Below are 15,855 nucleotides of genomic sequence, written 5' to 3' on the forward strand. Positions count from 1 at the left end.
GGACTACAGGTTGGAATGTTGCTGGTTTGAGCTCCATTACTGCCAGGATGTCACTGTTGGGCCCTTGAGCAAGGCCCTTAACCCTCTTGCATTGTATTCAGTCACCATTGCAAGTTGCTCTGGATAAAACCTTTTCCTTTATCCAAAGCGACTCACAGTACTGTGACAGTATAATATACAATCTGAGCAACTGAGGGTTAAGTGACCTTCTGATTACTAGTCCAGTACCTAAACCACTAGGCTACCGCCATATTTATACTTAATATATGATTAAATGTAAACGTGGAAATCATATATATATGGTTGCACTGGCATTGCGAATAGTATTAAGTGGAACCGATCAGGAAAGATTTGGGAGAGAGAGAGGGACTGAGCGAGAGACAGAGAAAGAGAGAGAGCGAGAAAGAGTTGTTACCTGAACCCCGCCCCGATTGAGGAGAGCGAGACTGACACATGTCCCCTCCGACACGTGTGCAGTAGCCGACTGCGGCTTTTCACCTGCTCGAGGCGAGTTCATATGCGGATCAGCTTTGTGTACGGAGAGACACACCCTGATCAATGCATTATTCCTCGATCAGTCAGCCAGCAGAGGTCGTACTTGCACCAGTTATGAAGTAACTATCCGACTTTTCCCTCCCTGAATGAACAACAGGCAATCGTTTTTCATGTAGCCTTCCAGCCGGATGGCAGAGCTGAGTATCAAACCGATGAGTTTGAAATGTCAGCTCTGGTGTGCTAGCGTGGTTTACCGCTGCGCCACCTGAGCGGCTGTAACTTTTTATATATTGTATATTTTACTTTGTTTTGTATTATATTTCCTAAATATGTTACTACGCTTTGGCAATACGAATGTCTGTATTTTGTCATGCCAATAAAGCTACGTCTGAGTTTGAGCAAGCGAGAGAGTGAGTGAGAAAGAGCGCGAGAGAGAGTGAGGGAGAGAGAGAACAAGAAAGCGAGAGATAAAGACTAAGAGAGAGAGAAAGACTATGAGAGAGGGCGCGAGAGAGAATGAGAGTGAGCGAGAGAGAGAGAGTTTTTCAAAGGTCACACTGCGAGGGAACGGGAGGGGGGCAGCAAAGGGAACCGAATGAATTTCTCGTAAACTCAAATGTGCCCTGTCCAATCACGAGCTTTACTTTACTGGCAGCGGGCCAGCATCACTAGCATACACACACACACACACACAGAGAGAGAGGGAGGGAGGGAGAGAGAGGAGCTGAACGTTTAAGGCATTGTGTGAATGCGAGCTGCGAGTGTATAACGCCGTACAGGAACCATGTTTTCAGCTCATCGGTGCACGCGAGCCTGTAAAGCCTAAATAAAGATAGAAGACGAGCGGGAATGAGCGCTTCTCTGGTACGTGTCCTCTCTCTCTACTGCTCTCTTACGCTGTTCTGTGCGTGTGTGTGTGTGTGTAATACATGTACACACACTCTTCTTACTCTCTGTGTAAGCTGGGTTGTTACGATGTTTCTAGATCCTAGGCATACATAACTAAACCAGTCAGATATCTGGGCCCGGCGCGGTGTGTAACGCGTACGATTCGCCATGGAAATGCGAGTGTGTCCATGCACGGGAGGGTGTGTTGTTTCCAACTCCACGTTAGCAGGAAGTTGGATGGAGTTAGAAGCAGCACCGGAGCGTATAAGAGTGGTGTGTTGGTTTATAGGACAGAGAGGAAGGAGGGAGGAGAGCGAATCAAACATCCACAGATCCGGAGGTTCGGAAAATCTACAATGTTGAGCAAAAATATTAAAATGTAATTGGTTAATTTGTACAGAGGTGTCGAAGTCTGTAGCAGTCTAAGATGCTGAATCGTGTCGGATTGGATTTGATCTATTTGTTTCTATCTGACCTTCGTCTATACACTATATTTACATTTCCATTTTTGACATTTAGGAGATGCTTTTATCCAAAGCGATTTATAGTACTGTGACAGTATACAGTCCAAGCAACCAAGGGCTTTTCTTAAGGGCCCAACAGTGTCAACCTGGCAATGGTGAGACTTGAACCAGCGACCTTTTGATTACTAGTCCAGTATCTTTTTTTTGTGTGTTTTCTCCCCATTCCCCCCCCCCCCGATTTGGGGCACTCAATTTTGTCTTCCGCTGCTACCAGAGATACCAGATTGCATCCGAGGAGAGCACGTCGCTGTACACGCCTCTTCCGACACGTGCTCAGCCCTCCTCTTCTCGCCCCTGCATTCTGCACGGGCGTCTCTTCCGCCAATCAAGGTCCTTACGGTGGCCAATTATTATCTGCTGCAGGCACTGCCAATTATGCCCGCTAGATGGCGCCCAGCCGACCGGAGGCAACATCGAGTTTCGAACCGAGGAGTTCAGAAACTCGATGCTGGTGACAAGCGGAATATGTGTGGCAGGTCCTAAATTATGGAACTCTTTGCCACTTTCCCTCCGCACGAGCTCATCACTATCTGTTTTTAAGAAGCACTTAAAAACTCATCTTTATAGGACTGCGTTCCATAGTTTATAGTTTTTATCTTAACCTCTGTACTCTTTTTATTCCTGGTCTCTTAATCTTTTTATTTTCTTATTTTTTAAAGTTATTATTTTATTTTATTCCTTTTATACTTGATTCTCTGGCTTGTTGTGCTGTTCTGTGTTCCCTGTATTAATTTGTTATAATGTACCTTATTGGTTGTCATTTGTTTTGTTTTTGCTCATATTTGAATTGTACAGTGTCCTTGGGTGACCTGAAAGGCGCTTATAAATAAAATTCTATTATTATTATTATTATTATCCCGCTGCGCCACTTTATACTATATGGGCAAAAGTATTGGGACACCCCTTATAATGACTGAATTCATGTGTTTCCAGAAACAGCACATGGTAACAGGTGTAATAAATCAGTTATATAAAGGTAATTAGATGCTGCAACAGTTTAGGGAAGGCCTTATCCTGTTCCAGCATGCTTTTTAAGTAAGCTCTATAAAGACATGAAGAAAAACTCTGCCTGAACAGCTCAGGAATGAACCAGAACATTGATTGAGGCTTTTTTGACTATCATCAGTGCCCAGTTTTAAAATGCCCTTCTGACTGATTTGGCACAAATTCCCACAAAAGCACAGACATGCTTTAAAGTCTCGTGAGAAGCCTTGCAGAAGTGACTGGTGTTATAGCCGAGTAAATCACATAGAGGTCACTGGAGTGTCCAACAAGCTTATGCTCAGGTGTCTAAATACTTTTGATCAGACGTGTGAACCAAGCACACAAGCATGTAGAACCAGATTTAGTACCAGGCACTTGGCGGCAAGGTGGCTCGGTGGGTAGCACTGCTGCCTCACAGCATGAAAGTCCTGGGTTTGATTCACAGGTGGAACGGTCTGGACCCCTTCTGTGTGGAGTTTGCATGTTCTCCCCGTGTCTGTGTGGGTCAGGTTAATTGGAGATACAAAATTGTCCATGACTGTGTTTGATATTAAAAACTTGAACTGATGAATGTTGTGTAAGCAGTAACTACCGTTCCTGTCATGAACGTAACCAAAGTGTAAAACATGACGTTAAAATCAGAATAAATAAAAAGGAGTAAAAACAGCTCGTCATGCCGTGCTCTTGTTTGTGATTGAACCAGTTTAGCCAGTGTCATTATTTCACATTGATTCTCAGGAGGCCTTCGATGCCATTTTTGGCACGAGTAGCAGCAAGTCGTTTCGGCCAAACAACAGATTGTTTTTTTTTCTTTTGTTAATCGGTTGCTGTTGTGCTCACTTACACATTCTTTATTAATGTTGCTGTAATGAAGAACGTCACCACGCCCTCTGATCTCAGTAACCTGGTATTAAACAAACAACAGGATTTACATAAACACCGAGCTGAAGCAGGTCAATGTCCAGGATGTAGATTCAAAACAGTCGATAGTGTACAATTCATGACATTTCGTTTCCTTTTCTACCACGGCTGGACGGTCAGTGCCGCAGTGCGTCGGGTCCCTAAATCACTGAGCACAGTACAGTACGGTAACAAACCCTGGAAGGGACGCCAATCCATCTCAGGGCCTCAACCATTCCTCATCATCCTTCCTCAGACGTAGACAGTCATGTTTGTGTGTATGATGCCTGACAGGTTGATAGCACCACTGGGGATTCAAACCCTGAATCCTAGCAGTAGTTGGCTGGCATAATTTACCGACTGTGTAGAAAAAATAGAAGTGTCTGAGCAGGCAGCTAACATGAAACATAAAAAAAAATAGAGACGCCGTCGGTATATTAAAGCTCTTCCTGATAACTTTAGTGCCCTTGTCGTATTATTTATTACTTTTATTATATTATATATTATTTATTATATATTACTATGTACAGTATATAGACTGAATAGCTTTAGCTGTACACTATATTTACGTTTACGTGTTCAGCATTTAGCAGAAGCTTTTATCCAAAACGACTTACAGTACTGTGGCAGTATACAATCTTAGCAATTAAGGGTTAAGGGCCTTGCTCAAGGGCCCAACAGTGGTAGCCTGGCAATGGTGGAGCTTGAACCAGTGACATTCTAATTACTAGTCCAGTACCTTAACCACTAGGCTACAACTTCCCCATTTTTGACTAACAGCATTAATAATCGAACAACTTCTTTGTCAGTTATCGGTTAATTAATCGGTTAGTTAATCACCGTCATCCAACATCCTACACGTATCGTGGTAGCTTGGGTGAGCCCAGAGGTTTGCCTGACCACACATCGCTCGCTCGCCCGCTTGCTTATTCGACTCCTGCTTTTCTATTAGGATTTAAAATGGAGGACGAGGACCGAGCATTAGGCAGGGTCGCTCTGACATGATGTTACCATCAGAACGAGAGGGTGGAAAGGTACACAGAGAGAAAACAACAGAGCGGGAGAGCGAGCGGGGGAAGGAGGAAGTGAGCTCACGATTAAACAAAGAGAGACAGATTAAAAGAGCGGGTAGAAGAGACGAGGTTATGCGAGGACTCTCTGACTCTCTGATGCAACATGCTGTAAGAATTGGAAGCTCTGTTAATGCCTCCAGCACTCTCAGACAGAAGACGGGCTTTATTTAACACTTAATTATACTTCCTAATAACAGTAATAATAATAATAACAGTAATAATAATAATAACAGTAATAATAATAATAACAGTAATAATATAGGCTTTGCTAATCGTTTAAGTGTAAAAGTTGCTATTATAGTTCTTCCTGAAAAGGGACTTCATCTCTCATTTAAAACTTTTGATGCCAACGTAATACTTAACGTTCACATCGTGAACTCTACTGTACTATTACAAGTTAATTAGCAAGGTAGTATTTTTTTCGGCTGCTCCCGTACAGTTTTTACGCCAGATGCCTTAGCGCAACCCTCCTATTTATTCGGGCTTGGGACCAGCACTATGAGCACTGACAAGTGCACCTCCCACTGGCTAGGCTGGAACAAACGACCAGACAAAACTAACAAACAAAAGTCGCCAGTAAAACTTTTTCTGCCTTGATCTGTTTATTATTAAGGATTTTTTTCTATTTTATTTATTCATTTTCTCCCCTTTTCTTCCAATTTAGCGTAGTCACAGGAGGTCTCCTTGGTCTTCCGCTGCTAGGAGGGTACTTTTGTCTGCCTCATGCTCCGTCCGATGCGTGCACAGTCCACTGACCCCTTCTTATTCGCCCTCATTTTTGGTAAATTTGCGCAAGTGGAGAGTCACGCCCTGATCTCTGTGCTCCTCCACTTTCTGTACAGGCGCCTTGGGCTACTAACCAGGGTCCTTACACAGCGTCGAAGACCCCACCCACTTTCAGTCCGGTCTTTTCCCACACGGCAGACTTAAATGGTCAGTTTTGTCTGCTGCAGGCACTGCCAATTATGCCTGCTAGGGTGGCTGGGAACGCCCAGTCGACCGGTAGCAGAGCTGAGATTCAAACTCGGGGGATTCAGAATCCCAGCACTGGCGTGCTAGCGGATTATCCCCCTGTGCCACCTAGGCGCCCTTATGGATTTTAACTGGTGTGGCATAATGGTAGGAGTCACACTGCTGGTAACAGCACTATCTGAGTCCCGTGAGTTTGGATCCCAGGCTGGGCTTACAAATACAGAAGACGCTTGGTGTTCGTTGTGAATCTACCCATTGGGTGGGCACCCATAGTGTCTTCCCAAGCCTGGATAAATTGGAGGGTCGCATTCGTGGTTAAAACTGTACCAAATCAAATATGTGGACGAATGATCTGCTGTGGAGAAGCCGGAAAAGAATCGTTCAATCATACACTGAGACGTTAGTAAAATCATGTCACAAGCCTCACGTTCAACTGGTATCTAATTTCTCTAACTTGAAACTGGCCTTCATGGTCTCTGCCTCAGCCAGTTTTTTTACTTTATCATTTATAACTATGAATTTTCTGTGGCCCACTGAGGTAAGTGCTTGTGAACTGCGATTAGGTTTCATACAGTTTGATTTGCTTCTCACCAGATGGGCACAAACGTCCTCGGTTAGCTCTGGTGAGACAGCAGCATCAGCGGTACAAGGTTCACAGCGAATTATTTAATCAAGAGGACGAGTTTTATTACAGACTCAAGCCTGAAAGCGAATACCTGCCGATGTAAGTCACCGTGACCGGCAGCGGTTGATGAAGACCAGGTGTGAAGGCCAGACCTTGTTTTTTAGTGTAAAATAAGCTGGAAGCCACTTTGACATGCATTTGTCCTCGTCTAGTCATTATTCTGGCCTCAGATCATCATGGGACTTTGCGTCTGTCTGTTTCAGGTTGTGAAAGATGGCGGTGCCACAGAGGATCTTAAACTCCACCCGGCCGTTCTCCATGTCCATGAACCAGCCGAAACTTAAGGACCTCGACTGCATCCCCTCCATCCCCGAGCCTCAGTCAGCCATCTCCGCCGTAAAGGTCCACAAGCAGAATGAGCAGACAGACTTCACCAACTATTTATGGAAGATCATCTCTCATGGAACTGCCAAGCATGTAGGCACGGGGCCTCTGGGCACAGAGAAACCCTCCATCATCGCCCAGGCAGAGTGTGAGTAAAGTCATTTAGTCGATCGGATCAGTTAATAAACTCATATTTAAATACAATACGGTAGGAAATGTGAAACTCTGAACGTCCTGATTGGTTACTTTTTCTTACAGGTGAATCTCAGGACTCGCAGGAATTCTGTCCCAACAGCAGGTAAACATCTGGATACATAAAGCATCTGTCTGAAAACCTAGTGAGCTGCCTCAGTAGAGAGGATTCTAATAAGACAAGGAACTCATGAGGCAGATTATTTAGACGCACTACTTATACAGAGATTACAGTGATTATGTCACCACTGTTTTAGCTTACTAAGCTGACACAGTTAGCCTCAGGTTGTTTAAACTGACCGACTGAGGTCGAGCTAACGTCTCCCTCCGTGTTCTGAAAACAGTTAAACTGTCCCTGACGAGCCGCTCAGGTGGCCACATGAACAACCATTGGCCTGTTGTTCAGATATTGGTGGGATTAAGCCGGATAGGGTCTCTCTCTCATAACTAATGCAATTACGACCTCTGCTGGCTGATTGGTGGCGCCTGCACAGAGACAGGAACAGAGTGCTCTCAGGGTGTGAGGTGATAAGATGCATACGGCTGCTGCCCATGTGTCGGAGGGGGCGTGGGTTAGATTCGTTCTCCTCAATCAGAGCAGGGGTCGGGCTAAAAAAGGGAGAAAAAAAAAAAAAACTGTCCTTGATGAGCCCCAATTTGCAAATAAACTCCACTTGTGCACCTTTATATGAATTTAAAATCAAAGAGAATTTATTTATATTTGAAATCTGTTCGCCACATTCGTTATTTGTAAGAAAGGTTGTGCTGCACTGAATGCTGGGATTGCCTTCAGCACTAAGGAAGCATCAGACACTCCCTTGTTATTCAGTCAGATTATCACTTAGAATTTAGGCACCTCAGTAGGAGCATTTTAAGGAATCTAAGAATTTAGACATGCCTTCTTCTCGGGAGTGTAGTAGGACGTAGAGACATCACTAGGTTATCACACAGACCCAATGTTACTGTTCACTGACTGTAAACATGTACAGTGTTTACGGTGATCTATTATTGTTTTTCAGACACAAAAATGCCACATACAGCTTCAGTGCTGGATTCAGCATCACCCAGGGCTCGGTCTCCCGCCACCAGCCGAGGAAAAAACGACGGAAGAGACAGCGCAGACGGGAGACAGACGCCCAGCAGAGGAATGAAGGCAGTGACAGAGTGAGAGAGAGACGACTTTCCAGAGTGCCAGAACAGGACAGTGAAGAGGTGAGCTTGAATTTATATATTTCTTCATGAAGTGTTATTCAACCCCTAGCTTCGGTACTTGGTGGAACATCCTCCTGGAATCTTCACCCATTTTTCTATAGGTTGGTGGTTTACTCAGGCTGTAACCCAACTTTAGATTTTACAGACTAGCAGTAAGTTTTAAGATCATCAATATTTTGTGTTATGTAGGGTGTTGAATAAATTTTTTTCCTCCCCATTTTCCTCTCGATATGGCGCACTCAATTTGTCCTCCGCTGCTGAGAGATACCAGATTGCATCCGAGGAGAGCACGTCGCTGTACACACTTCTTCCGACACGTGTAAAGTCCTCCTCTTCTTGCCCCTGCGTCTCTTCCGCCAATCAGGGTCCTTACACAGCGTATGACGACCCACCCACCCACGCATAGTCCGGCCCCCACCCTGCAGATACGGTGACCAATTAGTATCTGCGGCAGGCACTGCCAATTATGCCCGCCAGATGGCGTCCAGCCGACCGGAGGCAACACCGAGTTTCGAACCGAGGAGTTCAGAATCTTGGTGCTGGTGTGCTAGCGGAATATCTTGCTGTGCCACCTGGGCGCCGTGACATGGCAGTATTGACAAAATATCCTGCTATTCTAAAATACTACATCAATACTACACTACTTAATCAATTGGTAAAGATGTCAATAAAAGCAAAATCTAGCTCTCAAAAAAGTTCAGAGCTATTAAAAGTTATTTATTTATTTTTTTTTGGGGGGGGGGGGGGGGGGGGATATTTTTCTGTGCATTTGTATTTTAATATTTTAAAAATTTTAAGTACTTTTTTTAAAAATAATGGTTTAATTAATTATATATATACAGTATATATATTTGCCTTAACATTATATGAAGTCTAGTATGGGATATAAATTCATGTAAATGCATTAGACTGAACACACTTGGAGCTTTGCCTGGAAAGCTCTCGTACGTCCCAGACATGAACCATTTTCTCCTCTGTTTTATGAACGTCAAGCTTCAGCATTGCTAACCGTGTGTTTTTCCTTTCCAGTCTGAAGAGCTGAGCTACAGCAGCAGTCTGAGCAGAACCACCAGCACAGAGAGTCTGTCCGTCCAGGAAACGACCCCAGAAAGCCAGTGCCTCTCGGGCAGCGAGGAGCCAGACTCGCCCCTGATCAGCGAGGCTCAGTGCAGCCTGGCTCTGACGGGTCTCAGGAGGAACGTCACGTCGTCCGAGCGCTCCTACGCCTCGTCTTTCGTCAAACAGATGGTCCGGGACTGGAAGGACAAAGAGGAAGAGGAGCAGAGCGAAGAAGAGAGAGAAACGAGTGACACAAACGAGGGAATTTTTTTTAAAGAGGTGATTTGAAAGCCGTGCCCGTGTGACATGCGTGTAAAGTGACGCCCGATGCGTCATAGCGAAACAGAATAGCCAAGTGAGACGTATCGGTCGCATCGGCATCTGTGTTCGGATCCAAACACAACCTGACACTACATACATGAGTGAAGAGTTAATAACGCTGTGTTTCAACCCAAAACGAATGACTCACGTACAGTAGTCATACTAATACAGGCACAGAGAAAGCGAAACGCACATCTCCGCTTAATAAACGCACAAACACTTCAGCATGTTTGTCGAGCTACAAATCGGCTCTGTGGTTGCTGCCGGTTTCCTGTTTTTCGAGCACTCAGAAGTTTCATGTTTATCTCAACAGCCTAGTTCTGCTTGTGGGAGTTTCCTCACATGTACCACACAAAACACACCAGTGTTCATAAACTGCACGTGTACTCATGTGAACTCTGTAGTGCAGGTTTAGAAAATGCTCCTCTTTTATTAATACCCGTTATTCGTTAAGGGTTTTTCGAGGGTCAAGCATTATAACGCCTTTATTTGTAATAAATACATACTGTATACACGTTTACAGTACAAGGAAATTTTCCACATATCCCAGCTTGTTTGGAAGCTTGGGTCAGAGCGCAGGGTCAGCCACGTCTTGTACGGCACCCCTGGAGCTGAGAGGGTTAAGGGCCTTGTTCATGGGCCCAACTGTGGCTGCATGGAAGAGCTGGGATTTGAACTCTCAACTTTTCAACTGATATGCCAAAGCTCTACCCACTAGGTTACCACTGCCAGGTCCTGGATCTCACATAGCGCAGTACATGGTCAGCAGAGGCCAAACAAACGTGTAGGCGCCTGGCCGGTTGATAGCACAGCTGAGATTCGAACTTGAGAGCTCCAGACTCTCAGTGGTGGCCGATTCTCCCTCCCTCTACAGACACACAGCCAGCTGTGTTTGTGTAGGCGCCCAGCCGGCTGATAGCACAGCTGAGCACCTAAAGCTGCGTTTATCAAAATGTTTATGCAGCTCGAATCTTGTCTGACCCAATTATTGTTAATATAAGATGGTCATCAAAGTCTTTGCCTTATATCGGGATGTGATGTAGAAAAATGTTACACACAAATCCACATGTGCAGCGTTTAACTTGCGTCCAATACTCTATAGCTTAAAGCTTAAACCCTAAAGCTTAGCTGCTCTTGGTGTAGACAGTTAAAGTGCTTTAGTTGTTACTTCATTTCATTTCATCGACCACATTATACTAGTCTGGGTCGCGGCGGATCCTGTTCCACTGGGAAACTCTTGAGAGCAAGGCAGAATACCCTGGATTGGGCTTAAATCCATTGCGGGGCTTTAGCATCCCCCATCAGACATAGCCATAATGGAAGGGGAGCCAATCCAACAAGCATGTTGTTTTTGAACCCAGTGCTTGTGCCAGTTTTTAAATCGTAGCGTTCTATCTCTCTTTTCGTAGGAACTGCAGCCCAGAGACTATGAATATCGGGAGGGAAGGGAGTACGAGGTCTGTAATTTCATCAAACAGGGCTCGTACGGGGACGTCTACAGCATCCGAGACAAATCCAGCGGCTTCGTATGCGCTGCCAAAAAGGTATTCACAAACGTTGTGTACCAGTCTTTGCTAACGTTGGCGTATCTGAGCCGTGCTGTTTGACTTACTTTGCTCCTCCCGTTGTGTTTTAGGTGCCATTGGGAAGTTTCAACAGTGAGGAGGTGGGCTCGTGGAGTGCCCTTCTTAATCCTCACGTGGTGGAACTGTTCGGTTTTGTCCGGGAAGGTCCCATCATCGTGCTTTTCATGGATCTTAAACCTGGTGAGAATTCATACAGGCATACAGTGGGGTCTAAGACACTACATTCACCATTTATTGTTTTTGTTGATCATTATTCTATATTCTGTTCACTGTTCACAACCCTTACTGGCCACCTTAGGAGGAAAACAGGACCCACTTTAGCTCTCAGAACTCATGGAAACCTCAAACATTTTTAGACATTATGGTCCATGTTGACTTACTTGCATTGCATAATTGCTGTGGTGACAGTTTGAGATGACAGTGTCCATTATAATGCAGGAAGAAGCCATTATAAGATGAGTGTATAGCAGCAATAGAGGAATGTGCGTGGTCAGCAACAACTCTGGCTGTGGCATTGAAACTGCGCCAGGAAAACATTTCTCACACTTATTATACCACCTTCAGGCATAGGACTGTTGACACAAGGCGGGTCAGGTCCATGGAATGCACCTAGGCCCCAGATTTACAGTTTTGAGCAGACAGGAGTCGAACCTGCGCTCTTCTGCTGTTGTAGCCCATCTACCTATACCTGTCACGCTGTTTAAACTCAAAGGAGTTCCTGTTGTGGCGGAAAATCCCAGGAGATCAGCGGTTTCAGACACGCTCAGACCAACCCATCGGGTAACAAATGTCATGCCGTAGCCAATGAGGCTCCGGTTACATCACCGCTCCCCGTTCTCATGTTTGATTTGAGTGGTAAGTGAAGTTCTTGACCTGTGTGAGCATGATTTGATGTGCTGCTGCCAGAAGACTGGTGTACAGGTGTTCCTAATTAAGCGGCCAGTAAATGTAGCTGAGGTTACATATATTTAACTGGTAGTCATTATGCTTTATCTTACCCACTTAGTTCAGCCATTAAGAGCAGAACATGTCTGACTGTTAAAAGCGGACTCTGTCTTCATCCCCCCCCCCCCCCCCCCCCCCCCCCTCACACACACACACACACACACACACACACACACATAGCCATTTGTGTCTGTATGTAGACATCTGACAGGCTGGAATTCATGCCCCTACGATTCCTCTACTGATGCTGACCTCCACTCCTGACCGAGGAGGGCCGTGACTAACACGCGCCCCTCTGACATGTGTGCAATAGCCGACTGCTTTTTTACCTGCACAATCATCTGGAGATTCACCATCCATCAGCCAGCGGAGGTCCTAATTGCAGCAGTTATGAGGAATCCCTTCCGGTATTCCCGTCCTCGGAGGAGCCAATTATTGTCTGCATAGGTGCCCAGTCTGAGATCCGAACCCTGGATTCCAGCCGTGGTTTAGTGTAATCTCCCCAGCGAGATATATTATACTGTATATAACAACCTAACATATATAAAATACTCTTAATCAAGTATTTCTCAGTTAGTTTCATTAATATATCCCATGTATATCTCTCCCTCAGGCTCTCTGGGGCAGCTGTTGGCAGAACGGGGTCGTCTGCCGGAGGATCTCTCCCTGCACTACATGCAGCAGGTTCTGGGGGCGCTGGAGCACCTTCACAAAAGACGTGTCCTACACCTGGACATTAAGGGTATGCACCAACATGCATTCCAAAGACACGTATGCGTAAAATGTCCTTTCAGTGGGGCTTCAGTCGAGGGGTGACAGATAACAGCCTGCGTTAAATTGACGGGGGGCACCTTGACATACGTTGTATGAGTAGGAAAGTGTGTACTGAGGGGACTGTGTTTCCCAAAGGTATTCTGTCTACTGCAGTTCTAATGATGGTGCTTAAGAGCATCGTTGCTTTACCATTTAAATAATTCAGTTGTTTTGGTGTCATGTGGACAGGGCAATATCATCCTGGAAGAGACCACTCCCACCAGGATATATATGTTTCAATATATTAATCAGACAGTCAAAGGTACTTTGTATTTAGTTACCCAACAGGTGTCCAACATGCCTAATTCACCTGTTATAAACACATTATCACCAATTCATTCAATTCAGTTCACTAATTATTCGGGTTTTTTTGTCCTGCACATTTCTCACCTGGCTGTTTGTGTGTTTTCATATTTGTATATGAGCAGATTCATTTTGTGTTATGACAGGGGGGTCGTAAAGGTTTCAGATTGAATCTCAGGGTCTGTTAGTTGAGTCGTGTGTTTATGAACAGGTCATATCGAGAAGGCATACGACGTCCAATATCGAGCAGCCATTCGTGCGGATTAGAGATGAACGTTTGGTTGACACCAGTGAGGCAAAACCTAAAAATGATCAGAGTTTTAATGAATTAGCAATTATCAGTTATCAGAGTTGATTATAGTGCATCATTAGTGCTGGTGCTCAGCCTGTATAAATAGGACGGTTGGATCAGAAATGGCATCCGGGTTAAAAACTGTGCCAAATCAAATATGCATATCGGGAGCGGCCGAAAGAATTAATTTGTAAAATAATTACATTATATATTATATAATCATAATGATGTGAAATCAGTTATGCAGCCCCACGACAGCCTGTTTATAAACTGGATGGTCAGATGTTTGTTTGTTTGTTTGTTTATTAGGATTTTAACGTCATGTTTTACACTTTGGTTACATTCATGACAGGAACGTTACTCATTACACAAGATTCATCAGTTCACAAGGTTATATCAAACAGTGTTGGACAATTTAGTATCTCCAATTCTCCTCACTTGCACGTCTTTGTACTGTGGGAGGAAACTGGAGCACCCGGAGGAAACCCACGCGGACATTACTGCTGTGAGGCGACAGTGCTATCCACTTAGCCATCGTGCTGGATGGTCAGATGTAATCCAAAAATCCTAAACCCTGAGTCCACTGGCCACAGTCAGACATAGTTTTTGATGCCATTGACTTAGAAGCAGCGTTTAATAAAGAGTTTGTTCCTTCTTACATGGCTCATGATGTGATACCTGTCTTCCAAAGCTGTCCATACCTGTCTTTCCATTTTTAAATAACATCTGACCACCCAGTTACTGACCACAGTCATAATCAGTGACAAAGAATTAAGAGAACATGCCACCAAGTTGAATCCCACCCTAGCAGAACCGTGTCTGCTTCAGGCACCGCCAGTTATGCCCGCTAGATGGCGCCCAGAGTTTTACACCGAGGAGTTCAGAATCTCGGCGCTGGTGTGCTAGCAGAATATTCCGCTGCGCCACCTGGGCGCCTCCGTATAGTTTTCTTTTCAATCAAAGAAAAACATCTTCAATTGTAAGGTGAGGCACTGACCAACATCGATTAACAATCCAATACTTTCCATCTGGGTTCATCTGGGTTAAAGCTGGTGTTGAGTTCAGGGCTCTGTAAAGATCATTGGAGGTTCTTTACACCAAACTTAGCAAGGTGTGGCTAATACAACTTAATTCATTGATAAATAGAGGAATGCCCTTATATTTTTTGGGGAAAAAACTTATAAAAGAACTATATAAAATAATATATAATGGTGTGTTCCCATCAGTCATTCAGTTGCGGAAATCACAAGACACCCATGACACGTGTTTCTTACACGTACAGTTTTTGAGAGGTTTTGGGGTGAAATTATGTTGTTATGATGTAGCGCAACTCGGTCTCGGCTTGTTTTGTTCTGTGGCTTCTTTTTGGTTTTCAAAGGAATGGGCAGGGACGGCGTAGAGGTGTGAGAAAGTGTGTCTGTTTGTGAGAGAGAGAGAGAGAGAGAGAGAGGGAGATAATATGTGAGCTATGTGAAGCCTAGGCTGGGAATTTCCAGACTGACTCATGAAGCAAAGAGCGAAGGGGGGGTGGGGAGGAGAAAAAGAAAAGAAATCGATAGTCACAGGACTCGAGCGCAGAGATATAAAGAGGTCAAATTCAGAACAATGTGAAAGAGAAAATATCGAAATATGTTAAAGTGTTACACTTTTTCTTACACACGTTTTAAAGAAGGCAGAGAAACAGGACTAAATTAAAGGTGGCCGGCATGTTAGATTTCCTCTGTGTATCATTCACAGCGCCCCCAGGTGTTAGCTGAAGTGAACAAGATGACTGATTAAGATTCTTGCTCGTTCTTACCTGCCAAATCAATTTATAGTCTGGTCACGATAAAGAAACCGAAAGGATTTTCTGTACATAGGCTTTCCCGGAATATAGCATCTGCTTTCTGGGAAAGCTGTGCTTCAGTCAGCTTCATCTGAGCACCTTTATCTACCTGTCAGTGCTTTTACTGAGTGGCTGACCTCATATTTTAGTAACTTATAGATGGGTGTGGCATATGGACATCAGTTAATAGGGGCACGCTCCTGATTTTAACCAATGACTCATATAAGCACTGCTTTAGAAAATCGGTTGATGGCCTGTATTTATATACACATAAATATATTAGATGTTTAACTTATAATCTCCAGAAACAGACATATCAAAGTAACATTGTCTATGGAAAAAGTCACTTCACTTGTTATACAATATGGATAATTATATCTGGATTTACTCAACAAGCAACAGTTAAAATTGTGTTTATTGCAGCTGTTTCACGCGTACTGATTCCATCATATATTGTGTCGT

At 44.3% G+C, this 15,855-nt stretch overlaps 1 protein-coding gene across 2 annotated transcripts in view; it reads left to right on the top strand.

The window, feature by feature from the left end:
* map3k14a (mitogen-activated protein kinase kinase kinase 14a) overlaps positions 1–15,855 on the top strand; it is a 29,564-nt gene that overhangs the window by 6,490 nt on the left and 7,219 nt on the right. Inside the window, exons 1-8 of one of the 2 annotated variants that reach the window (XM_062984774.1) lie at positions 1,251–1,359; positions 6,725–6,993; positions 7,104–7,143; positions 8,057–8,249; positions 9,279–9,587; positions 11,039–11,173; positions 11,266–11,395; positions 12,774–12,902. In XM_062984774.1, the coding sequence (XP_062840844.1) occupies positions 6,735–6,993; positions 7,104–7,143; positions 8,057–8,249; positions 9,279–9,587; positions 11,039–11,173; positions 11,266–11,395; positions 12,774–12,902 (1,195 nt within the window). In that variant the 5' untranslated portion in view covers positions 1,251–1,359; positions 6,725–6,734. Of the gene's footprint in view, positions 1–1,250; positions 1,360–6,724; positions 6,994–7,103; positions 7,144–8,056; positions 8,250–9,278; positions 9,588–11,038; positions 11,174–11,265; positions 11,396–12,773; positions 12,903–15,855 lie in introns of those variants that run through there. The other variant, XM_062984773.1, reaches the window with a different exon arrangement.

The sequence above is a fragment of the Trichomycterus rosablanca genome, chromosome 22 (genome assembly GCF_030014385.1).
Source record: "Trichomycterus rosablanca isolate fTriRos1 chromosome 22, fTriRos1.hap1, whole genome shotgun sequence".
Taxonomy (NCBI): domain Eukaryota; kingdom Metazoa; phylum Chordata; class Actinopteri; order Siluriformes; family Trichomycteridae; genus Trichomycterus; species Trichomycterus rosablanca.